General features: G+C 42.4%; 1 protein-coding gene across 4 annotated transcripts in view; it reads right to left on the reverse strand.

The window, feature by feature from the left end:
• The window catches only part of DGKD (diacylglycerol kinase delta), a 108,527-nt gene extending 82,772 nt beyond the window's left edge, over nucleotides 1–25,755 (reverse strand). For 3 of the 4 annotated variants that reach the window (XM_082630658.1, XM_082630656.1, XM_082630657.1), the window contains exon 1: nucleotides 25,596–25,755. In XM_082630658.1, the coding sequence (XP_082486784.1) occupies nucleotides 25,596–25,751 (156 nt within the window). In that variant the 5' untranslated portion in view covers nucleotides 25,752–25,755. The remainder of the gene's footprint in view (nucleotides 1–25,595) is intronic. The other variant, XM_082630659.1, reaches the window with a different exon arrangement.
• Between the last annotated feature and the right edge of the window lie 1,156 nt (nucleotides 25,756–26,911).

The following is a 26,911-nucleotide window of genomic DNA, read 5'->3' on the forward strand; positions in this document are numbered from 1 at the left end:
TGTGGGATCTTCCCAGACCGGGGCACGAACCCATGTCCCTGCATCGGCAGGCGGACTCTCAACCACTGCGCCACCAGGGAAGCCCCTAGGTTGTTTTTTTAATTTGCATGTTTCTTAACTTTTTATGAACTTGGAATTGTTCTGTACATGAACTTCCTATTCCTTCTGTCCTAATGTGTTGTCAACAGCCTTCCGTATTAGTAAATATATTTTTGTCTGCTACAGAGTATTTCACTGTAGTGATGTGCATGTATCATTCAACACACTCCCACTGTTGGAACACTTAGAACGCTTCCTGCTCAATATTATCAACAGTGCTTCAAAGATTAGTGCCATAATGGAATATCCCCACATGTCCTGGGCTACTCCTTAGAGCAAAGTACTAGAAGTAGAACTTGGGGATCCAAGCCCAGAAACAGATGCTCACAGGTTTGAAAGCGTGATGATGTATGACAGCAGGCTGGGGAGAGAGGGACTAGTCAGTGGAGCTGAGACATCAGGTCATCTAAGGGGAAAGGTGCAATTGGTCCCGTACCTCACACACCACACAGGAATCACTTCCGGGTGGCCTACAGATTCAGTGCAAAAGGAGAAACTTTAAAAGCTTCAGTAGACAATATAGGATCATTTCTTTATGACCTTAGAACTGGAAAAAATTTCTTAAATAGGATTTTTAAAATACTAAACATAAACTATAAGATTGCTGAAACCAACTTTATTTCCACGGAGAAACTCTAGCCATCAGACACCTTATAAAGAAACAGAAGAGAGGGGCTTCCCTGGTGGCGCAGTGGTTAAGAATCCGCCTGCCAATGCAGGGGACACGGGTTCGAGCCCTGGTCCAGGAAGATCCCACATGCCACGGAGCAGCTAAGCCCGTGTGCCACAACTACTGAGCCTGCGCTCTAGAGCCCGCATGCTGCAACTACTGAAGCCCGTGAGCCACAACTACTGAAGCCCGCACACCTAGAGCCCGCGCTCCACAACATGAGAAGCCACCACGATGTGAAGCCAGCGCACCACAACGAAGAGTAGCCCCCGCTCACCAGAACTAGAGAAAGCCCGTGTGCAGCAACAAAGACCCAATGCAGCAAAAATAAATTTTTTTTAAAAAGTGTTAATTTAAATTTGCACATCACTTGAAATTTTCATGAGCATTTTTATATCTATTTGCCTTCTTAAGAGAACAAACACTTATGGTCTATGAGACAGACACTAATATTCTGAGTGACAAATAAGAAAACTGGTCACTGAGTAATTTGTCCAAGGTTAAACAGCTAACAACAGACCACAAAAGAAATGTCAGGCCTCCTTACTCTTATCTCAAACCTCCTTCTAGGGCTTAGGAATACCCTAATAAATAAACAGGAAACAACCAGAAAATAATTTGCTCACAAAACACAGGCATGTACAGCATACCCAAGACCAATAGATTATTTTAAACGCTTACTAAGTGAGTGCCCACCATATCTACCACATACATACAAGCCATTTTCACCTTTTAATCCTCACGCCGACTTTGGAGGCATGTAGTAATATTCCCATTTTATAGACTAGGAAACTGAGAGTCAGAAGAATTAAGTAACTCACTCAAGGCCACATGGCTAGTAAATGGAAGACCTGAAATTCAAACCTAGAACCTAGTCAGGCCAAAAATATCTGTTGGCAAGTCTATGACCCTCCATCATGAGGCTGTGTACCTCACCAGATCAAGAGAGGCCCAAGGGCCATGGCTGTCTTATTGATCTTATTTATCTTAATTACCCAGTGCCCAGCACTGAGAATTCTGAGGAAACTTTCTGCAAAATATCATAAAGGGCTAATATCCCTAATCTATAAAAAGGTTCTTAAAAATTGAGAACAACCTGATAGAAAAATGGGCAAAAAATATGAACAGTCATTTCACAAAAAAATTAAAATAGTACATTTCACAAAAAATAAATTTAAATGGCCCTTAAATACATGAAAAGATGCTCGACCTAGCTCATGATAAGAGAAAAACAAATTGAAACTAAACTAAAATACTATTCTCACTATCAGGTTGACAACAACAAAAAAAAGGCAACACACTCTGGGTGAGACTGAGGAAACAGGCTGGTCCGACTGCAGGATGAGGTAAACCTTGAGGACCAGAATCTGGCAAAACCCAGCAAATCAGACGTGCATCTACCCTCTGATCCAGCAAGCCCATTCCAAGGAAACTATCCCACAGACACTCTAGCAAAAATATAAAATGAGGTTTGTGCAAGGATATTTGCTACAAAATATTACAGCAAAAGACTGAAAATAATCCAAGTGGTTGAATAAACTATGGTACATTCAGGAAACAGAATACTACACCATTGTAAAAGGAATGAGGAAGATCTTTATACCGCTATGGAATGATCTCCAGATTATATTAAGTGAAAAAAGAAAGGTTCAGAACATGTATGGAGTATGCTACCTTTTGCGTAAAAAGGATATTTGTGTGTGTGTGTATAGACAGAAATAAAATTAAAAGTAAATATGCGCATATATTATTTTTAAATTTTTCAAACAGAAACAATGAAAGAATAAACCAAAATAATAAAAATGGTTACCTATGGGGAAAGAGAAGGACAGAACAGCCCAGACAGGGGAGGAAGGCACATCATCTTAAAAAGGACTCGCATGGGAGGGCAGCCCCTGCAGGGCAGCAGCACCTAGGGGCGCTAACACTGGCCCACGCCCACGGCTTTCCAAGGCCAGCCCCACTTCATCCGAACAACCACCTCCTAAGGGGGGCACTGCCAACATTCCCACTTCACAGAGAGAGGCAAGGAGGAGACGGCGTCGGTACCCATGCCGTGCCTGCTCTGTGCCAGGAACTTAGTTCTCATCAGTATTTCATCCAGTCTTCACCAGCCTGTGAAGAGTTACTACCCCCTTTCACTTACAAAGAAACTGAGGTCCAGAGAGGACCTATGTCTGCAGAGAAGGGTCAGAGGTGGGGCTTCAAACCCAGGTGTGTCTGATTCCAACTCTCTGCACACTTACAGATTGAGTGAAAGGAACCCAGTCTTCCAGGGTGAGCACCCGGACAGACGTGCATGTCCCCAGGCACAGCCATCTCCCCTACCCACGAGGTTGGCCTCCGAACACGTGCGGAGGCTCAGTTACGGCACCAAAGGCTCACCCGGCCTCTGTGAGCCTAGACAGTGGGCTCCACCTCCCCACGGGCCTGTGGCTGACACGCGCACTTTGTTCCAACGAATCTCTACTGGACACTTAGTGCAAGCACTGCTAGGAGCACGATGAGGAAGAAGACAGGACCCTTGACCCTTGAGGCAACTGCGTGCCGGTAGAAGGATACTTTGACAAAGTAAAAGGGACCCTGAGAATTTGCTTTTCAAATGCTCAGAATAAAGCAGGGCTCAGGGCTGGGGATAGATGACACAAAACAGGCACAAGGCTGACAACTGTTTGGACTGGTGATTAATTAAACTCCTCTCCCTACTTCTGTGCATGTTTGGAAACTTCCATTACAGGGGTACAGACAGGGTGCTCTGGAAACTCAGATGTGAACAAAACACAACAGAGGCTTGAACGCAAGGCCTGAAGCTGCTACCTCTTAGGCTAAAGGCAGCCACTGCCTTACCGCAGTTTCCTGATCGTGCAATCCCCCCGAGAAGGTGCTATACAGAGCGGAAAATGCCTGAGAAAACAGCTTAGACACTGCAAAGGGCTACACAAATGCAAGATAGTACTCTCACCATCATTACTCAAATTCCTCTTCCCTGGGCACACGCTCAACCCGCTGATCCCTCGCCCATTTTCAGACATTAGGTGGAAATAAAGTCCAGCGTTAAACAGCCCAACTCGGGGCTGACGGGCTCACTGGAGGTTACTTTTTCTTTACTTGAGAACACTCAAGAGTCCAGCCACTGCGAACACCTGACACTAACATCCTGAGATAATATCCTTCCAGTGTGTTTTCAGTATATAAATAAAACAGAAAAGTGGGGTTATATAATGTACAGATTATTTAATAACCTGCTTTTCCAAACGATACATTGTGACCAGATCTGCTTTTATTTTATATTTTGTTTCTCTACAGCCTACTTCTACTTCATTTATTTAGATGCTTAAGGACGCTGACATAATTATGAACAAATCTAAGAAACTGAGTGCTTCATATATCAAACAGTCTCAACCAAGCTAAACTGTACCTTATTTACACCAAGACCTTGAACTCTCCGCTTACATAAGTTGAGATTTATTTTCAACACAGGAATTAAAAGTTTAAACAAATGGGAACATAACTAAAATGTTCCACATAATATACACATTTATTAGGATACTATGAAATTTAAATCCTATGTTTTCACAAATCTGGCTCCTTACGTTTAATCTGTTTGACCCAACAGTTCAAACTGTTCAGCTGTGTCTTAGGACATTCCAGAGAAGCAACTGAGGGCAGACTCATCTCCATCTTCTACTAACACACAGCGTCCGTGGCAAGACAGACGCTCTTACTGTAAGGAATCTTCAATTGAAGGGTAACACGTTATGCTTTTTTGTTTTCTTTAGTATAAAATAATAATGCCCATTTTAGAAAATGCAGAAAAGAAATAAAAATAATCCCAAGTGCACCACCAGCGGGATCCCTGACATCAGTTTGGAAGCTCTCACCTCCTTGGCACACAGCTGAATGTCTACACACGCTGCCTCTCTGATTTCCCAACATCACAGAGTACTGTCCAAAGTCCCGCTCTCCTTCATCACCTGGATGGCTGATGAGGCCAAGGGCAGCTCCTTGCTCTGCCACTTCCCGGCTGTGTGGCCTCGTGCTGCTGGGTGCCTCAGCCCCCCATGGCAACCTTCATGCAGTTGTGAAGTTCGTAAGACCACCCACGCACGGTACCCAGTGTAGGACCAGCACCAAGCAGGTGTCAGCTAATGTCATTAACTCACTGAGTTGTTAAACTGAAGTGTTTCTGGGTTTGCAACTTTTTATATTTAATGGTGCAATAAACATGTTGCCCATGATGCTTTTTCATATTTAAGATTAGTTCTTCAAGGTAGGATCCCACCAGTGGAATTACTGGGGCAAGAGTTTGCAGTTTCTTGGAGTTTTTCACTGTGTCACCAAATCGCTGCCCCAAGTGGTTATACCCATATGTGCTGCCAGAGGGCAAAGCAGCTACAAGGTTTCTATAAACAGCAAAATCCCAGCTCATACACAATACTGGTTAAATACAAAACAACACACAGAACATATTACAAGTAGACTGTAAAAAAACACTTAAACGATTAGACTCCCACCTCAGTCTTGACAAACCTGGGTCCTCTTAAAGTACATGAAAACTTTGAGCCACCACAGAGAGAATGGCGATAAAGAACAATTTCCCAGACTTCCTTTTCACTCAGCTTCTGAGTACTAGTTCATCTTTATCAAAGAGTTCAAATACAAAAACTATCAAATGGGATTGGATTTAAGGAGGTGAGTCTTTATTTCACATCTTCCCAAACCACAGAAAGAACTGAATTCACCCTCAAACGTGAAATGGAGAAGAGTTCTATGGCAGTAAAAATTCTGAAAAGCAGATATCTCCTTTTAAACCCTTTAAATGTGTAAATGTATTATAATCATCCATAACAATAATTCTACTAAGAACCACTTTACTGAGACCAATCCAAAATGGCTGGGACTTCCCTGGTGGTCCAGTGGGTAAGACTCTGCACTCCCACCACAGGGGGCCTGGGTTCGATCCCTAGTTGGGGAACCAGATCCCACATGCATGCCGCAACTAAGAGTCCGCATGCTGCAACTAAAAGATCCCTCATGCCACACGAAGATCCGGCACAGCCAAAATAAATAAATAAACAGTAAATTTAAAAAAAAAAAAAATGGTCAAGACTACCAACCAATCCTAAAAAGTTCATTAGCTAGTTTTATGTATTAGAAGGTATAGACCTTCAAAAGCAGAATCCAGTTAACAAAAAGAGGCCCTCTTCAACCAACGGTGCTGGGACAACTGGAGACTCACATGCAAAAGAATGAAGGTGGACCCCTACCTCACAACACATGGAAAAATTAACTCAAAATGGATCAAAGACTAAACGTAATAGCTAAAACTATAAAATGTCTAGAAGAAAACTTAGGCACACATATTCTTGACCTTGGATTTGGCAATGGTTTCTTAAATATGATACCAAAAGCAACAGCAAAATAAGACAAAATAAACTAGACTTCATCAAAGTTAAACTTTTATGCATAAAAGGACACGATCAAGAGTGAAAAGACAAAATCCTCCACAAAATATTATCAACTGAATCCAACAACACATAAAAAGGATCCTACATCATGATCAAGCTGGATTCATCCCAGGTTCACAAGGATGGTTCAATATACACATATCAATCAATGTGATACACCACATCAACAAAGGAAAAGACAAAAACCACATGATCATCTCAACAGATGCAGAAAAAGCATGTGATAAAATTCAACATCCATTCACGATAAAAAAAAATTCTCACCAAAGTGGGCATAGAGGGAACATATTTCAACATAATAAAAGCCATTTACAACAAACCCACAGCCAACATAGTACTCAATGGTGAAAAACTGAGTCTTCCCACCACTTCTACTGAACATAGTATTGGAAGTCCTAGCCACAGCAATCAGAAAAGAAAAAGAAATAAAAGGTATCTAATTGGAAGGGAAGAGGTAAAATTGTCATCATTTGCAGATGACATGATACTACATATAGAAAATCCTAAAGACGCCACACAGAAACTATTAGAACTGATTAAATGAATTCAGCAAGGCAGCAGTATACAAAATTAACACAGAGAAATCAGCTGCATTTCTTTACATTAATAATGAAATATCAGAAAGAGAAAGAAAAAAATCCCTTTTAAAATCACATCAAAAAATAAATAAATAAAATACTTAGGAATAAACCTGACTAAGGAGGTGAAAGACACATATGCTGAGAACTATAAAACACTGATAAAGGAAACTGAAGATGACTCAAAGAAATGGAAAGGTATCCCATGCTCATGGATTGGAAAAATTAATATTGTTAAAACGGCCACACTACCCAAAGCAATCTACAGATTTCATGTGAGCCCTATCAAATTACCTGTGACATTTTTCACAGAACTATAACAAATAATCATAAAATGTATGTGGAACCACAAAAGACCCAGAATTGCCAAAGCTATCCTAAGGAAAAAGAACAAAGCTGGAGGTATAACCCTCCCAGACTTCAGACAATACTACAAAGCTACATTAATCAAAGCAGCATGGTACTTGCACAAAAACAGACATATGGATCAATGGAACAGAACAGAGAGCCCAGAAATAAACTCACACACTTACAGTCAATTAATCTTCAATAAAGGAGGCAAGAATATACCATGGAGAAAAGACAGTCTCTTCACCAAGTGGTGTTGGGAAAGCTAGACAGCTGCATGTAAATCAATGAAGTTAGAACACTCCCTCACACCATACACAAAAATAAACTCAAAATGGCTTAAAGACTTAAATGTAAGACATGACACCATAAAACTCCTAGAAGAAAACATAAAACTCCTAGAAGAGAATATAGGTAAAACATTCTCTGACATAAATCATAGCAATGTTTTCTTAGGTCAGTCTCCCAAGGCAAAAGAAATAAAAGCAAAAATAAATGAACGGGACCCAATCAAACTTACAAACTTTTGCAAAGCAAACGAAACCATAAAGAAAACAAAAAGATGACCTACAGAATGGGAGAAAATATTTGAAAACAGTGTGACCAAAAAGGGCTTTATTTCCAAAATATACAAACAGCTCATACAGTTCAATATCAGAAAAACAAACAACCCAATCAAAAAATGGGCAGAAGACCTAAGTAGACATTTCTCCAAAGAAGACATACAGACGGCCAACAGGCACATGGAAAGATGCTCAACATCCCTAATTACTAGGAATTCCCTGGTGGTCCAGGAGTTTGGACTCCATGCTTTCACTGTTGAGGGCCCAGTTTCAATCCCTGGTTTGGGAACTAAGATCCCACAAGCTGCGTGGTGTGACCAAGGAAAAAACTAAAAAGTAAAATAAAATAAAACATCGCTAATTATTAAAGAAATGCAAATCAAAGCTATAATGAGGTACCACCTCACACCAATCAGAATGGTCATCATTAAAAAGTCTACAAATAATAAATGCTGGAGAGGGTGTGCAGAAAAGGGAACCCTCCTACACTGTTGGTGGGAATGCAAATTGGTGCAGCCACTATGGAGAACGGTATGGAGGTTCCTTAAAAAACTGGAAATAGAATTACCATATGATTCAGCAATCCCACTCCTGGGTAAGTAACCAGAGAAAACTCTAATTCGAAAAGATACATGCACCCCAATGTTCACAGCAGCACTATTTACAATAGCCAAGACATGGAAGCAACCTAAGCGTCCATCAGCAGATGAATGGATAAAATGGATAATAAGAACCTGCTGTTTAAAAAAATAAATAAAATTTTTTTAAAAATACTTTCACTATATTTTTTTCTCTCTTTAAAACTATAACTTTGAAAGGCCTGTTCTTGAAGGTCAGGGAGAATTCCACTGAAATTCACTGTGGTCAATATGATTTGTAGTCTTCAGAGATTCAAAATAAATAAATGAAAAAAAAAAAAAAAGATGTGGTATATACATACACACACATACAAACACACTGGAATATTACCCAGCCATAAAAAAGAATGAAATAATGTCACTGGCAGCAACAGGGGTGGACCTAGAGAGTATCATACTAAGTGAAGTAAGTCAGAGAGAGAAAGACCAATATCATATGATATAATTTCTAAGTGGAATCTAAAAAAATGATACAAATGAACTTATTTACAAAACAGAAACAGACTCACAACAAACTTATGGTTACCAAAGGGGAAGCGGGGGAGGGATAAATTAGGAGCTTGGGATTAACAGATACACACTGCTATATATAAAATAAACAACAAGGACCTACTGCCTAGCACAGGGAACTATATTCAATACCTTGTAATAACCTATAGTGGAAAAGAATCTGAAAAAGTGTGTGTGTGTGTGTGTGTGTGTGTGTGTGTGTATGAATCATTTTGCTTTACATCAGAAACTAACACAACATTATAAATCAACTATACTTCAATAAAATTTTTTTAAAAATAAAAAGAGTGGGCTTCCCTGGTGGCGCAGTGGTTGAGAGTCCTCCTGCCGATGCAGGGGACACGGGTTCATGCCCCAGTTCGGGAAGATCCCACATGCCTCGGAGCGGCTGGGCCCGTGAGCCATGTCCGCTGAGCCTGAGCATCCAGAGCCTGTGCTCTGCAACGGGAAGGCCCACAACAGTGAGAGGCCCACGTACCGCAAAAAGAAAAAAAAAAATAATAATAAAATAAAATAATTAAAGTTAAAAAAAAATAAAAAGAGTGAAAAGACAACCCACAGAATGGGAGAAAATATTTGCAAATCATATATCTGAGAACTGTCTATTATCCAAAATATATAAAGAACTGTTACAACTAAACAACAAAAAAATAACCCAATTTTAAAATGGGCAAAGGACTAGAATAGACATTTCTCCAAATAAGATATATAAATGGCCAATAAGCACATGAAAAGATGCTCAACACCATTAGTCATTAAAGAAATGCAAATCAATACCATGAGATACCACTTCACACCCTCCAGGATGGCCGTAATCAAAAAAAAAAAAAAAGAGAGAGAGAGAGAAGGGAAGGAAGAAAGTGCAGAAAATAACAAGTGTTGACAAGTGTGAAGAAATTGGAACCCTCAAACATTGCTGTTGGCAATGTACAATGCTGCAGCCATTGTGAAAAAGTTTGCAAATTCCTAAGTGAGATGAACACAGAATTACCCAGCAATTCCACTCCCTAGGTGTACACCCAAAAGAACTGAAGACAGACATTCAAACAGTATTCCTAGCAGCTCTACTCATAATAGCCAAAGGGTAGAAGCAATTCAAATATACATCAACAGATCAACAGATAAAACAAATGGAGTATTATTCCATACAATGAATGTTACTCAGCCATAAAAAGGAATGAAGTACTGACACACGCTACAACATGGATGAACCCTGAAACATTATGCTAAGGGAAAGATGCCAGACACAAAAGGCCACACACATATTTTATGATTCCATTTACGTGAAATATCCAAAATAGGCAAACCCACAGAGATGGAAAGCAGGGTAGCGGCTGCCAGGGCCTGAGGAAGAAGAGGGAGTGGGGAATGACTTCTTAATGCGGAAGGGGTTTCAATGTGGGGGATAAAGAAGTTCTGGAAGTGAAAGTGGTGATGGAAGGGTGACCCTCTTCCACCTTACCCCAAGGACAAAGCACTGTTCACCCTGGAGCCTGAGGAGCCAGGCCCAGGAAAACCACCACAAACCAGGCACCCTCACCTTCAGATGCAGAAGAGCAGAGGCAGCCAGAAATGGGTGGCAGGTGACCCAAAACCTCGCACTACTCAGACCGAGATGGCGGGGAGAGTCACTGGACCTGGGCCCAGTCTCATATGGGACTCACATTTCTTCCAGAGCCAAGCACACAGCTAACAGCAGTTCAAACCCACAGACCAGCAAATACCATTCAAGGATCAATAAATCAAAACAAAAACAAAAAAGTGGAGGCGGGAGTTTAAAGATAGACGATAAAGCACATACATAAATCTGAAATGATTATTACAGAAAACGGAAGACCTTTTTAGAAAATATGTGCTTCCTGTAAAAGATTACAGGAGGACACTGCCTCTACTAAAAAATTAAAGTTAAATTTTTTTTTAAAGAACAGGGAGCACCAATGTGAACAATATGAAATTAAAAGACAACAAGCTAAGATACAGGCCATGATTAGGATAGGAAGCAAAAATAACCACACTACAGCAGAATTAAAATCCACATGGAAGGGGCTACAGGGGAAATGCACACTGCTGAAAACGTCATTGATGGTGCACAGGACAAAACTGAGGTGCCCACAGAATGCTGCTGGATACAGTGGAGAGGAGAAAAGACTGAGAGAAAAGCTCATGGACAGAGTGGTGACGGGACAGATTATTTAACCTACAGATAATAAGAACCACCCAAAAGGAACACAAAATAAACGGAGATGCAATAATCAGAGGCAGGGAAGACAGAAGCTTTCCACCTCATTTATTAATACTGCCCCAAAAAGGAAAGCAAAGAGCTGCCAGCCTGATGTGCTGAAATCACTGGGCACAGTGATTTGTCTGTCCCAAGCACAGGAGAGAGGACAGCATCACACGTGGGCCATCCCCTCGGCCCTGCGTCCCCACCTCTGGGCTCCATCCTGAAGATTAAAAGACAGATCGTGACACAGCAAGCAAGCGCTCAAAGACCAAAGAGCCAGCTTGAAGGGGCTCTCCTGGGAAAATGGGGACAATCTGAGCATGAAAAAGAATGACTATAACTGATCACAAAACTGAATAAAAAGTCATGAATCCACAGTGATAACCCCCCCTCCCCCAGCAGAGAGACAGAGAGAGAGAGAAACAAAACAAAACCATTTGCCTCCACTAGGGACGACTATTCTACCAAACCCTTACTTTGAAAATTGGTAATTAAACAGAAAGAATCCAGCAATTACCCTGCCTTTGGTAGGAAGAAATGTAGTCGTTCCCCAGCTGAACTGGGAAAAATTTGCCAAATACCAACAGATAATTGTGGAAGACAGCTGAGGGAGGGGGTAGGTCCATTTTTCAAACTCTCTCAAGCTCTCTTAATAAAACCGATTCAGGCCAGTTAATTATGTATAAATGCTGAAAATCATTTGGTAAAAAGTTGTTGGATAAAAGGATTATTTGCAGGGTGTCTAGGAATCACCTCACAGACTACTACCTAATCTCAAAGAAGGAAATCCACATTTCCAGTAGAAGTATCTAGCATCTCCACATAAACCAAATGATGACACAGCAGAGGAGACTGCCTGCCTGACAGGACATGGAACATCCCGCACCTAGGAGATTTGCCCAAAACATCAACCTGAATATAACTGAGTCTTCAAACCTCTCTTTCAGCTTATAGCAAATACAGAGTATAAAAGAACAATGCAAAAGAAACCATGAAGAAACAATCAGACAAATCCAGAATCAGATCTTACAAGACAACTGCCCTTGTCTCGTCAAAAAGTCAATGTCGGAGAGAGGAGGGGAGGGGAGGGGAGAGATGGCGAAGGTTGCTGAGGGCAGCTATCCTAGGTTAAGAGACTAAAGAGATACAACCAATGCATGAATTTTGATTGGTACATGGTTCCCAAAAGGGAGGCTATAAAGGGCATTTTTGGTTCAACTGGGGAAAACTAAAAAGGATATAGATATTAGAAAATCACAATTAATATCTTAGGTATAATAATGGTATATAGGAAAATGTCCTTATTTTTTTAGGAGTACTTATTTGTAGGAGTTTAGGTGTAAAAATGGACTATATAGGAAATGTCATTTTTAGAAGATACACATTGAGCTCTTTAGGGATAGACTGTCATGATGCCTACAAATGGTTTAGTAAATCATTTATTTCTATATAATACATATAGATAAAGCAGATTTGGCAATATATTACCAATTGCTGAATCTTGATAGTAAGTATATTAGGTACCTTTTTAATTTTTCACAATAAAAAATTGAAGAGCTTTCCTTGCAAGGTATTCTTCACAGAATATGTGGTACAACCATTACAAAGGATAAGAAAAAAGAGATTTTAATAACATGGAGAAATGCTCATAACATTAAAGTGAAAACTTACATGTAGTTTCATTTCAACTAAATTAAACATATCCAGAAAAATAGTCCAGAAGGAAATACCAAAGTAACAATAAAGCTGGTGCTGGTGGACCTCCAGGTGCTGCAATCAGGGACTGACTTTCTTCCCCAGCCCTCGCCCAGCTCTCCTACTTCCTTCTCAGACGGGCCCTCCTCCTCTACTTGCTTCCTAAAAGCCAGTGGCCCCAGATCTGCCCAGACCCCCTTCCACTATCCACTATTCTCCCTCTCAGGCTCTGAGGGACCATTCCTACTGTTTGCGCGTGACTGTTATGGGGCTGGACAGAACACAGCAGGAAGAGGTGTAATCTGGAATCTATGAGACCCAGGTGGCTTCAGGGCATACCCACAAGCCACCTAACTGCCTCTGTGTCCCTCATCTGTGAAGTTGGCATAGCTGAGAAGAAGAGGATCCTGGACACCATGCAGGAGAGCTCAGTGAGAGCAGAATCCCCAGAGCTGGTCCTCACTGGTCCTCAACCACAGCTCCTCATTGGAAAGAGCTCCATTCGCCAGCCAGTCACGTGAACCATGAGCCTCCCCCCTCCTCCCCCTCCTCCTCTCCCTTCCCCTCCCCCTCCTCCCCAACACCCTCATCAAACCATCACCGAGTTCTCACAAGGTCAAATCCAACTAATTCTCTCCATCACCACTGCCACAACCCTGGCCCAGGCTACCATCATCTCTCACCACATGGGTCAGCCAGCATCCACTCAGGCAGTCACAACACAGCCAGAGCAATCTTTCCAACCTGGATCAGATGTCTCACTCCTTCCTAAAATCTTAAAGCAATAGTATCCCGTTATTACAGAGCTTCTACCCGGCTCCCCAGCCTCATGGCACAAACCAAGGTCTCCTCAACTCTTGCTAACTCTATCCACACCAGCTTTCTTTCAGCCTCTTGATTTCCCCAAGCTCCCCCTGGCCACAGGGCCTTTGCATACCTCTTTGACCAACTACCTCCTCCTCATTCTTTTATTTACCTTTCTTTTTTAATCTTTTTCAGTACAGCACAGGGAATATAATGACTTTAAATGGAGCATAATCTATGAAAATATTGAATCACCATGTTGTACACCGGAAACTAATATAATGCTGTAAATCAACTATACTTCAATTAAAAAAATCTTTTTCATTACAGAATAGCACACATAAAGTCCACAAAACAAAAATGTACAATTATCACAAGCTGAGAACCCAATCAACCACCACCTAGGTGAAGAAACAACACTACCGGCCCTGCAGAAGCTCCCTCTCTCAAGGACCATCCAGTCACTACCCACCACTTCCCACCACCCCGACTTCTCTGGTAATCGTCTTCCTTGCTCGTAGCTTAAACACACAAGCAGGCAAGTCTAAACTCCTTAATGTCCTACCTGATCTGAACTGGATGTAAACGGAATCATATAGAATGTACTCTTTTATGTCTGGCTTTTTTGGCCTGCAACATTAATGGCTGTGATTAATCCTTAAATCAGCAGGTAGCAGTAGTTCATTTTCACTGATATACAGCATTCTCTTGTAACATACTATAATTTATCAATTCTACTGCTGACAGACACTTGGGTTGCTTCCACTTTTGAGCTGTTACAAATAATACACTAGTAATATTCTTGTACATACCTCTTGGAGTACATTTGCTTACATAAGCTATTAGATATACACCCAGAAGTAGAATTGCTGAAACACAGGGTATACATGCCTTCAACTCTAATAGATGCTGCTACAATATCTTGTAAAGTGGTGTTACCAATTTAATATTCCCACCAGAGCATTCCCTTGCTCCACATCCTCACTCACACCTGAAGAGACGCCCTATGGAAGATATGTATAGGGCAAGATATTGGGAGGCGGGGGGTAGGGCATCCATGCCCGCTCTGGGTGTGCCACCCTCCCAGCATATTACTGCATTCACCAACCCAGAAGCTCCCCGAATCTCCTTGTTAAAGAGATTTTTATAACAAACCTCCAGCCCCACTCCACTCCTAGGAAGCTGGGGGTAAGTTGGGGGGTCTCTATTTCCTGGAAGATTTTATGTAAAACTGGTATTATTTCTTCCTTAAATGCTTAGAATTCACTGGTAAAGTCATCTGGGCCTAGAGTTTTCCTTGTTGGAAGATTTCACATTATGGATTCAATATCTTTAATAGTTATAAAGACAATTTACATTTCTATTTCTGTGTCAGCTTTAAGTCGTGTTTTTCTAGGAATTTGTCCACTTCATCTAAAGATTCAAATTTACTTGTATAAAGTTGTTTATAATACCTGCCTACTCTTTTTAACATCTGCAAGATCTTCGATGATGTCCCTTTTTCATTCCTAACATTAATTATTTGCTTTCTCTAATTTTTTCCTGATTACTCCTGCTGGGGTTTGTCAATTTTGTCAGATTTTTTTTTTCCGAAGACTCCATTTTTGCCTTTGTTTATCCTTTCTAATGAATATTTTTCATTTCGTTAAATTCTGCTCTTCATTATTTCCTTCATTCTATTTTCTTTGAGTTTAATGTGTTGCTAGCCTTCTAATCACCTAATACACAGCCTAGCTCATGGATTTTCAGCAGTCTTCTTCTGTAACATAAATGCATTTAAAGATATAAGCCTCCCTCTAAACATGACTTAGCTGTATCCCATTAGTTATATGTATTTTGTTATCATTCAACTGAAAACATTTTCTAGCTTTGACTCATAAGTTATTTGGAAACAAATTTCTAAATTTCCAGATACATGAGGATTTTCATTTTACTGATTTCTAGCTTAATTCCACTGTTGTTAGAGAACACAGTCTGTATAATTTCAATATTTTGAAATCTGTTGAGAATTGCCTTGTGGCCAGCACATAGTGAATTTTGACCAATGTGTCCTGTGCTTTTGAAAAGAACTTCGATTCTGCAATTGCTCGGTACAGTGTTCTATATACGTCCATTAGGTCAAGTTTAGTACTTTGTTGTTCAATTTTTCTTTATTTTTATAAATTTTTGTCTGCTTATCATAACAGCCTCTGAAACAGGTGTGTTTAATATCCCACTATGATCATAGATTTATTTCCATTACAGTTGTATTAATTTTTCTTCTAAATATTTTGAAGTTACGTTAGGTATATACAGAGTTTAAATTATTGTATCTAAAATAAAACTTTTATCATTTATCAGTATCAAAGCTTTATCTCTAATAATAAATTCTGCCCTCAAAGACTATTTTGTCTGACATTAAAATACTATAGCAACTTTCTTTAGGTTGATGTGTGCATAGTATTTTTTCCCATTCTTTTACTTTCAATCTTTTTATATCCTTCTGTTTTAAATATATCTCTCTCAAATAACCTGGTCTACTTTTGTTTTCTTACCTGTCTGACAATCTCTGACTTTTAACTGGAGCATTCAAATTCACTTATATTTAACGTGATTACTGCTATACTGGGAGTTAAGTCTATCCACTTACTGTTTGCTTTCTCTTTGTTCTACTTGTTCAATGTTTCCTTTTCTCTCCTTTTTTTAAAAATTTTATTGAAGTATAGTTGATTTACAGTGTTGTGTTAATTTCTGCTGTACAGCAAAGTGATTCAGTTATACATATATATATACACGTTCTTTTTTATATTCTTTTTCATTATGGTTTATCACAGGGTACTGAATATAGTTTCCTGTGCTATACAACAGGATCTTGTTGTTTATCCATAACAGTTTGCATCTGCTAATCCCAAACCCCCAATCTCTCCCTCTCCCTTTTTTCTCCTTTCTTGCCTTCTTTCAGATTTGGAATTTCTTATTATTCAATTTTTCTTGCCTTTTAGCTTACATACCATATCATCTTCACAATTTAGTGGCTGCTGCACAGATTACAACATGTATCCCTGACTTGTCTAATATTAATTGGTTCTTTTTTCTTTTTCCTGGAATTGCAAGGAAAACTTTAAACAGTTTTATTCCATTTACCTCCTTTCTGACTTACATACCGTTGCTATGTATTTTAATTCTATATATATTTCAAACCCAAAGACAGATGGAGAGATATACTATGTTCTTGGATTGGAAGAATCAACATTATGAAAATGACTCTACTACCCAAAGCAATTTACAGATTCAATGCAATCCCTATCAAACTACCATTGGCATTTTTCACAGAACTAGAACAAAAAATTTCACAATTTGTATGGAAACACAAAAGACCCTGAATAGCCAAAGCAATCTTGAGAAAGAAAAACGGAGCTGGAGGAATCAGGCTCCCAGACTTCAGACTATACTACAAAGCTACAGTAATCAAGACAGTATGGAACTGGCACAAAAATAGAAATATAGATCAATGGAACAAGATAGAAAGCCCAGAGATAAACCCACACACATATGGTCACCTTATTTTTGATAAAGGAGGCAAGAATATACAATGGAGAAGAGACAGCCTCTTCAATAAGTAGTGCTGGGAAAACTGGAGAGCTACATGTAAAAGAATGAAATTAGAACACTTCCTAACACCATACACAAAAATAAACTCAAAATGGATTAAAGACCTGAATGTAAGGCCAGACACTATAAAACTCTTAGAGGAAAACATAGGCAGAACACTCTATGACATCAATCACAGCAAGATCCTTTTTGACCTATCTCCTAGAGAAATGGAAATAAAAGCAAAAATAAACAAATGGGACCTAATGAAACTTAAAAGCTTTTGCACAGCAAAGGAAAACATAAACAAGACGAAAAGACAGCCCTCAGAATGGGAGAAAATATTTGCAAATGAAGCAACTGACAAAGGATTAATCTCCAAAATTTACAAGCAGCTCATGCAGCTCAATATCAAAAAAACAAACAACCCAATCCAAAAATGGGCAGAAGACCTAAATAGACATTTCTCCAAAGAAGATATACAGATTGCCAACAAACACATGAAAGGATGCTCAACATCACTAATCATTAGAGAAATCCAAGTCAAAACTACAATGAGGTATCACCTCACACCGGCCAGAATGGCCATCATCAAAAAATCTACAAACAGTAAATGCTGGAGAGGGTGTGGAGAAAAGGGAACCCTCTTGCACTATTGGTGGGAATGCAAATTGATACAGCCACTATGGAGAACAGTATGAAGGTTCCTTAAAAAACTAAAAATAGAACTACCATATGACCCAGCAATGCCACTGTTGGGCATATACCCTGAGAAAAACATAATTCAAAAAGAGTCACATACCACAATGTTCACTGCAGCTCTATTTACAATAGCCAGGACACGGAAGCAACCTAAGTGTCCATCAACAGATGAATGGATAAAGAAGATGTGGCACATATATATAATGGAATATTACTCAGCCATAAAAAAGAAATGAAATTCAGTTATTTGTAGTGAGGTGGATGGACCTAGAGACTGTCATACAGAGTGAAGTTAAGTCAGAAAGAGAAAAACAAATACCGTATGCTAACACATATATATGGAATCTAAAAAAAAAAAAAAAGGCTCTGAAGAACCTAGGGGCAGGAGAGGAATAAAGATGCAGACGTAGAGGATGGACTTGAGGATATGGGGAGGGGGAAGGGTAAGCTGGGAAGAAGTGAGAGAGTGGCATGGACATATATACACTACCAAATGCAAAACAGATAGCTAGTGGGAAGCAGCCGCATAGCACAGGGAGATCAGCTCGGTGCTTTGTGACCGCCTGGAGGGGTGGGATAGGGAGGGTGGGAGGGAGATGCAAGAGGGAGGAGATATAAGGATATATGTAGATATATAGCTGATTCACTTTGATATAAAGCAGAAACTAACACACCATTGTAAAGCAATTATACTCCAATAAAGATGTTAAAAAAAAAATTTAGCAGTTGATAATCATTCAGTTTTCCATGTAAGTGCCCTTTTCATTGCTCTTCATTCCTTCCTGAAACACTAACCCTTCACCTAAGATCATTTTCCTTTAGCCAGACACAAACAAAAACACTCCTTGATGTTTCCTTCTTTATGGGTCTGCACACAAAAAATTGATTTTGTTTATTTGAAAACATATTTATTTCAGCTTTATTTCTGAAGGATCTTTTGGCTGAGTAATGAATTAGGGTTAGCAGTTTCTTCCAGCACTTAAATTTTGATTGACTTCTGCTTCCATGGCTTCTGTTAAGAACACAGCTGTCAATCTCACTGTTGCTCTTTTGAGGGTAATCTGTCTCCAGTTGCTTTCAAGTCTCCTCTTCATCTGTGGTTTTCAGCAGTTTTATTATGAAGTGATAGGTGAGGCTTTCTTTGTGTTCACAGGCTACTGAATCTGTGGGTGGTGCCTTTTAATAGCTGTGGGAAGTTCTCGGGCATTATCTTTACAAATGTTGTTTCTGCCCAATTTTCTCATAAAAGACCTTTTCACTGTTATCTCTGACTCCTGCCTTATCTGCTAATTTCTCCATTTTTTTATGTCTCCATAAGGCTTCCTTATGGGTAATTTTCTTTTGAGCGGTCTTCTGGGCCACTGAATTCTTTCTTCAGCCATGTCTATTCTACCCTTCCTTTGAGAACTTAACTTTGATTATTACATTTGCCAGTTTTAGAATTTTCATTTGGTTCTTTTTCAGTTTCTAGTTCTCTGCCAGAATTCTCAGTCTGGTCTTTTAGCTCCTTAAACATAGTAAGCATAGTTGTTTCAAAATCTGTGTCTGATGTCTAGAGCCCCTGTTAATCTGTCTTTATAGTCTGCTGTTTCCATTGGTTTTAATTCACGTGGCCTTGCCTCCCCGTGTGTCTGTTCTTCACTGAACACAAAACAGTGAGTTTACAACATGGCTTGTGAAAATAACTGGATGACTGGATGACGTCATCTCCCTCTACAGAGGACTGAAATTGCTTCTGTTAAGCACCTAAAAACAACAGCACTCTGGGATTACCTTAATTTCAGAGACCTGACATGCTATGAAGCATGACTGCAGGCCTTTGGAAGTCCTACTTCTAATCCTCCTCATTCCTTGGAAGTGGCTTTTTGGGATCCTAAACCAAATTGAGGGAGCTCACCCAGGATTGCTGCCCTTTGGCAGATCCCAATACCTCAGGTCCCACAGGCATTTCTGACTGCTTCACAGAGCTCAGCCCCTCGGCGTCCCCTTCAGAGTTAGTATATGCCCTACGTTAGTTTCCTGTGGCTGCCCCGTAACCAAGGCCACAGACTGGGAGGCTTAAACAACAGAAATTTGTTGTCCCACAATCCAGGAAGCTAGAAGTCCAAAATCAAGGTGTCAGCAGGGCCACACTCCCTCTAAAGGATCCAGGGGAGATTCCGCCTATTACCTCTTCTAGTGGCCCCACCTGGTCCTTGGTTTGTGACAGCAAAGATCTAAATCGCTGGCTCTGTTTTCACATGGCTTTTTTCTCTGTGTGTTCCTTTGTGTCCAAATCTTCCTCCTCTTTCTTTTACAAAGACACCAGACATTAGATTTAGGGTCCTTTCATCACCAAAACAACCCTACAGTACCTATGTGGTTATTCTATTAACGCCTTCTTCAGACTACTAGCTCTAGGGGTGTTCTTTGTTGTTCAGGAAGGACCCCCCAAGTGCCAGCACACAGAACAATTTTAAGATCTCTACTATTTACTGAGTTAAACTGAATCTGTGAAATAAAGAAAATAACACCTAGCCCATGCTATTCCTACTAGTATTCAATAAATTAACAATTTTTTAAAAAGATATTCACTGTTAATTGTCTGCCAGATTTGTTTTTATTTGCTATTCTGGCTGCTAGAGATGGAGACTCACCCAGATCAGCTTGAGCTGGGGGCAGAGGGGTTCGGGGGGATGGCTACTGGTCAAGATATAAAAAGTGAACAATCAGAGAGACAGAAATAATCATAAAAGCAACCATTTATTGAATGCTCATAATATGCCAGGCTCGACGCTAGATAAGCGTTGCACAAAGACTACTCCACTTGTTTCTATGAGTTATCATCATCATTTTTATTTTACAGATCTGAGAACTATTATAATCATTTCTATTTTGCAGAGAGAGAAACTGAGGCTCAGGAACACACACCTAACATTTACTGTCACCACTCGTTACCCAAGAGCTAGTATTTTCCCTATTTACAGATAAGGAAACCAAGTCTTGAGAGGTTTGGAGACTTGTTCGTGACACCAAAGTTTAGACTCTTAAATACTGCTACATACTAGCTTTAAAAAAACCTTTTAGGGACTTCTCTGGTGGTCCAGTGGTTAAGAATCCATCTTGCAGTGCAAGGGATGCCACTTCCATCCCTGGTCAGGGAACTAAGATCCCACATGCCTCGGGGCAACTAAGCCCACGAGCCACAACTAGAGAGAGGCCCACGTGCCACAACGAAAGATCCCAAGTGCTGCAACTAAGACCCGACACGGTCAAAAAAATAAATAAATAAATATTTTAAAAAACAAAAAACAAAAACTTTTATACCACTTCACACCCACTAGGATAGCTATAATCAAAAAGATAAAACAACTGAGGACATGGAGAAACTGGAACCCTCATACCTTACTGGTGGAAATGTAAAATAGTGCAGTCACTTTGGAAAACAGTCTGGCAGTTTCTCAAAGACTAAGAATAGAGTTACCATGTGACCCAGCAAATCTACTCCTAGGTATATATCCACCAGAAATGAAACATATGTACACACAGAAATATGTACATGAATGTTCATAGCAGCATTATCCAGAATAGCCAAAAAGTGAAAATAACCCAAATGCCCAGCAACAGATGAATGTAAATAAAACGTAGTAAATCCATACAACGGTATATTACTCAGCAGTAAAATGAAAAGAAGTACTGGCACAGGCTACAACATGGATGAATTTTGAACACATTTTACTAAGTGAAAGAAACCAGACACAAAGGGTACATACTGCATATTATATTTATATGAGATGTCTAGAATCAGCAAATCCACAAAACAGAAAGCAGACTAGTAGTTGCCTAGGGTTGAGAGAGTTGGGAGAAAACGGGGAGTAAATGCTAATGGTTATGGGTTTCTTTTTTTTTTTGGTTGCATTGGGTCTTCGTTGCTGCACGTGGGCTTTCTCTAATTGTGGTGCGCAGGCTTCTCATTGCAGTGGCTTCTCTTGTTTCCGAGCATGGGCTCTAGGTGCCCGGGCTTCAGTAGTTGTGGCATGCGGGCTCAGTAGTTGTGGCTCGAGGGCTCTAGAGCGCAGGCTCAGTAGTTGTGGCGCACGGGCTTAGTTGCTCTGCGACATGTGGGATCTTCCTGGACCAGGGATCGAACCTGTGTCCCCTGTATTGGCAGGTGGATTCTTAACCACTGCGCCACCAGGAAAGTCCCATGGGTTTCTCTTTGGGGTGATGAAAATGTTCTAAAACTGACTGCGGTGATGATTACACAACCGTAGATATACTAGAAAACACTGAACTGTACACTTTAAATGAGTGAGCTGCATGGTATGTGAATTTTATCTTAGTAAAGCTGTTTTTTAAGTATTTTACAACTTGAACATTTTACTTAATTTCTACTAGTCTTCATTTCACAATGGAAAAAATACTTTGTTTAAATTTGAAATTAAGAATATAAGTGCTTTAATGCACAAAGCCAAAAATGTTAACTTTTTTAAAACTTTTAAATAAATTAAGCTCCATCTTAACTGATAAGTCTTCACACAATCACACTGTTCTCTACTCAGATTTCAAAATACCTTATAATGTGTTCATAAGCTAATTTACCAGTGTATTAGTTCCATTTTCTTTTTTCCACACTAGCTATGTGGTCCTATAAAATCACTACTGTGTACTATGGTAAGGAAATGAAATGAAGTAATGTGTTTGCTGGGGACAGTTGGAACATGTGAAAATATCAGACGTACACGATATGCTAAACTAATAAACGACCATCTCAAATCTATACACATCAAATTTTCAAAGACTTTCCCCATCAAAGACTTGGGAAAAAGTTTCAAAAGAACCTCACGAATAAAGATTTTTTTTGGCGCTTGGTAAGGCTTCTCTTTACACATGTCCTCATGGTCTTGTTTCTCAAAGTCTGGTCCACGACCAGCAGCAGCAGCATCTCCTGGGAGGTGATAAATGCAGGACCTCTAGCCCCACTCCAGACCTACTCAACCAGAATCTGCATTTTAACAAGATCCCGAGGGGACGTGTCTGCACATGAAAATTCGAGAAGCACTGTCATAAGACACTTCCTTTTCTTTTTCCATTAAGACAGCTCTAGCTTGCACTGGACTAATGTTTCAAAAACTTGACACACATACAGCTCTGGTCCTGAGCCAGCTTGTCCTCAGTTCCATTCCTCACTCTTCTGCTCTCCTCCAAGTTGCAGATGGGCTGATCCCCGCAGGCTGGGTTTCCCAAGCAGGAGGGGGCATGGGGTGAGTCTCCAGGAGCAGCCGTGTCCTTCCAAGCCTCCAGCCCCCGCCAGATGACCCACGGTGGTTCCAGCCTCTGGCGAGTCACAGTTGTTCCTGATACGCTGCCTCCCGGCTTGTCTTCCAGCTTCGGGGTGGCAGTGGTTTCCTGTTTGCTGCCTCGTCGCAGGGCTACCTCACTGCCCACTGTTTGCATTCTCAACTCTTCAGCACCTGTGCGACCACTCCCCCATTGAACTCCCTCTGTTTTAAATACTTAAAGTGGGTCGTTCCTTTTTGGACTCAGAATGATACCCCATACCATTCTGGATATTTCCCCTGTGCACCACATATACCAGAGGAATTTTCTGAACGGCTTATCTGCTTTAAAAGGGGGAGTGGGGAAGGGAGGTTGGGAGCTACCACACACACAGGAAACCTCACATTCCAGCAATCTCTAACAACCCAAAAGAAAACTCAACTTTAAGCTATTTGTACAGCAGATGTGACTGTATTCAGAAACTCAAGTCCTCGGGGTGTATTTTTAACACTCTACCCATCACTCCTCCTCAGCCAGAACAGCTGGTGTAACAGCTATTGTTTTAAGAGGAAAAAAAAAAGCCTCCTTAAGAACAGAATTCTGGACAAACACTGGAATCTCTGAGAGATCAAATCTTAATAACAGTTGTAAATCACATGATCCACCCCATACTGGGCACACACCATGCCTGAGGACCAAGCAACAGGTGAGAACAACTCCTAGCAGTACCATTTAGGGCTACTTGGAGATCTTTCTAAAAGCACCTCTGACCCATCACTCTCAGGCTCTGAATAATCCTTAGTGGCTCCCTCTTGCCCAAGGCCACAAACCCAACTCCAGGGCTATCCTTTCAAAATCCAGCCTGATCTACCTTTCCAGCCTCTTCCTCATTCCTCTCCATCTGACCCACTCACCTTCTGACCATTCCCAGGTGTGCCTAAACCTGTAGATACAACATTCAACTAGGTGGAAAGTCCTCTTTCCTTACTTAGCCTGACAAACTCTTTCCCGCAAGATCCTGCCTCCCAGGGTAGCTGGATTCTCAGTCCTCTAAGCTTCCACAGCACTTACTACATCATACTGTCACATGGACAGATGTCCACCTCCTACAGGCTGGGAACCCCGAAATGGAGAAACTGCCTTCCATCTTGGGATCCTGACCATAGTTCAGATCCAGATCCAAGTTACTACCAGTGACACCCTGGGCAAGAAAGACACTTACCCTCTCCACCTCCAATTCCATAAGACGGGAATGACAGACAACACCCAACACAGTGGGTTATCACCAAGGCTAATGAGTTAACCCGTGTAAAGTGCTGTAAAGTTAACCCAAGAAAAGTGCCTGGCACATAGTAAGCACTGGAGAATTGCTAGCGTTATAATGATTACTATTACTATTATATCTGGAACAAAGGAGGTGTTCAATACCTATGTGCTGAATGACTGGAGCACTGCACAATAAAACTGTAACGTTAGGACAAAAGATTACCCCATCCCAGGTATCAGAGGCTGACATAAGATTAAGAAATGGCTCCCACGGTAAAAGTACCAGCTGAACTCACTGGCCCTGGAGGAAAAGCGCACTGCAGCGGGATGAGATAGTCTGTGCCAGCTGGATCTGCCCAGGCTGCCCACAGACCCAGGCTGCCCTCAGCCACCTGTCCAACCACCTGCCTGAGGAAGCCGTGTGCTAACACAGAGGGCTCACCTGCAGCAAAACCCAAAAGCAGTTTGCAACAGAAACCGCAATGGGAAAACAAAGGGCGCAACTTTACTCCTGCAGAAAGGAAATGCGTCTTTCTGCAGCTAATACTTCGCGTCTGGAGTTCTCCACCGAGAGTGAGATGCCAAGCGGGTGCGCAGCCAGGGACAGCCCCCTCTCCCCTCTTTCCCGAGGAGGGAGAGAGAGACGGTCACGGGACGCGCATCCCTGCCCTTTCCCGCACGAAAATCCACGCGAGGGGAAGGAAGGGAAGAGCCCCATACCTGGGTCCAATCGGATTTCTCAGGGGCCACAGGTGAGTGCACAGCACCCAGCGGGAAAGAGCCCGATCCGTCCTCAGAAATGTGCAGAACCCGGGTCGAGGAGCGCTCGCCGGCCGGACGCAGCCAGGAGTCCCCATTTCTGGTGCGCTCGCCCCCCAGCCTACAGGCCTGTCCCTCCCGGTCCCCGCGGCACGGGGCTTCCTCGCGGCCCGCCCCGCCAAGCGCCCCGCCGGCCCGGCCCCGCGCGGCGCCCACCTGCTCCCCGGCCCGGGGTCCCCGCCGCCGCCCCGCCGGGAGGCGCGCACAGCCCCGAGCGCCTGGTCCGTTACCCCGCGGAGCGCACTCCGTCCGGGCAGCGGCGCCCGGCGGGACCCTAGGCCGGGCCGGGCCGGGCCTGGGCGGCTGCTCGGGCCGAACTGCGGGCCTCACGGGGCTGCCGCGGCGTGAGGGGCGCGCGCCCGGGCCGCCGCCGCGGGCTCACCTTCTGGCGGATCTGGCCCGACGTGGACACCTTGCGGATGAGCTTCTGCGGGGACCCGGGCTCCGGCTCGGGCTCGCTGTCGGACGACTCCTCAGGCGGCGGCGGCGGAGGCGGCTGCGGCGGACCCGGCTGAGGGGCACCCGCCGCCGCCGCCATGCTGCCGGGCCAGCGCGCGCACAGCGGGCGGGGGCGGGGCCGGGGCCGGGGCCGGGGCCGAGCCGGGCTGGGGGCGGGGCCTTGAGGGGCGGGGCCGGGACCGCGGTCTCCAGCTCCGCCCCTCCGCGCCCCCTGCCGGCCGCGCGCGCAGCCGGAGGTGGCGCCCCTGTCGGGCGTCTCTTCGACCCCACAGGTGGCGTCAGAACCACAGGTTTTAGCCTCTGTTTCTTCTCTTCCTGGGACACAATTTGTGTGGGGGTTTTTTATTTCTGTGTTCACTCCTTTTCATCTTTAATGTTCTCCTTCAAGAATGTAAGTGACCTCCAGGCGGCCCGGGACTGTCTTTCTTGCCCTGCATCGTGTCTCCAGCATCTAAAAGCAGGGTCTGGCATTTAGTAGTTAGTTGCACGACAAACAGTTCGAGGAGTGGGTGAATGCATGCATGAATGCAGGAAAGAAGGTACTTGGACAGGCCTCTGGGATGCCGGAACAGGGATACACAGTTCCATCCGAGAAGGCTTCCTGGAGAAAAAGATAAAGTGAGACGGAAAATGTGAGCAGGAGTTATCCCTAACCGGGGACCCCTGTTCCAGGCCAAGAGATGAGATTGTGCAAAGATCTGGAGGCAAGAAAGAACATATCTCTGGAAAAAAGGGAAACTGTAGCCTAAAGGAAGGAAGATACTTGAAGAGATGAGCCTGGGGGCGGGCAGGTCAGACTGGGCCTTTGTAAACCTGATAAGGGGGTTGGTCTTTTAGGCTGAGTCCTGAAGGCAACAGGAAGCCCTTGAGCCATCTTAACCCTGGGCGGGGCTAAGTCACAAAGCTGAGGACTGCGATCCAGGCTTTGAAGCAATCGGGGCAGGTGGCTGCCCTGGATTACTGGGAGGGGCTGGGGAGACAGAGAAGTGGACTTAGGAGGGTAGCTGGAGGAGAGGCAGAGGCAATTTGGGATAAGCCCAACCTTCCCAGCTAAGACAGCTGGAGAAGAGGGAGTGAAGTTGGAGGTGAGTTTTTGCTGCCCTATGGGACATCCAGGTGGAGAAGGGTTTGGTGCCACCTGAGAAGGGCAAATCCTCTTTAAAGACCCTATCTCCAAATACAGCCACATTCTGAGGTAGTAAGGGGCTGCACAATTTTCCCCTTGCCCTTTCAAAGGGC

This window comes from Mesoplodon mirus (assembly GCF_964341445.2).
Source record: "Mesoplodon mirus genome assembly, chromosome: 8".
NCBI classification, from domain to species: Eukaryota; Metazoa; Chordata; class Mammalia; order Artiodactyla; family Ziphiidae; genus Mesoplodon; species Mesoplodon mirus.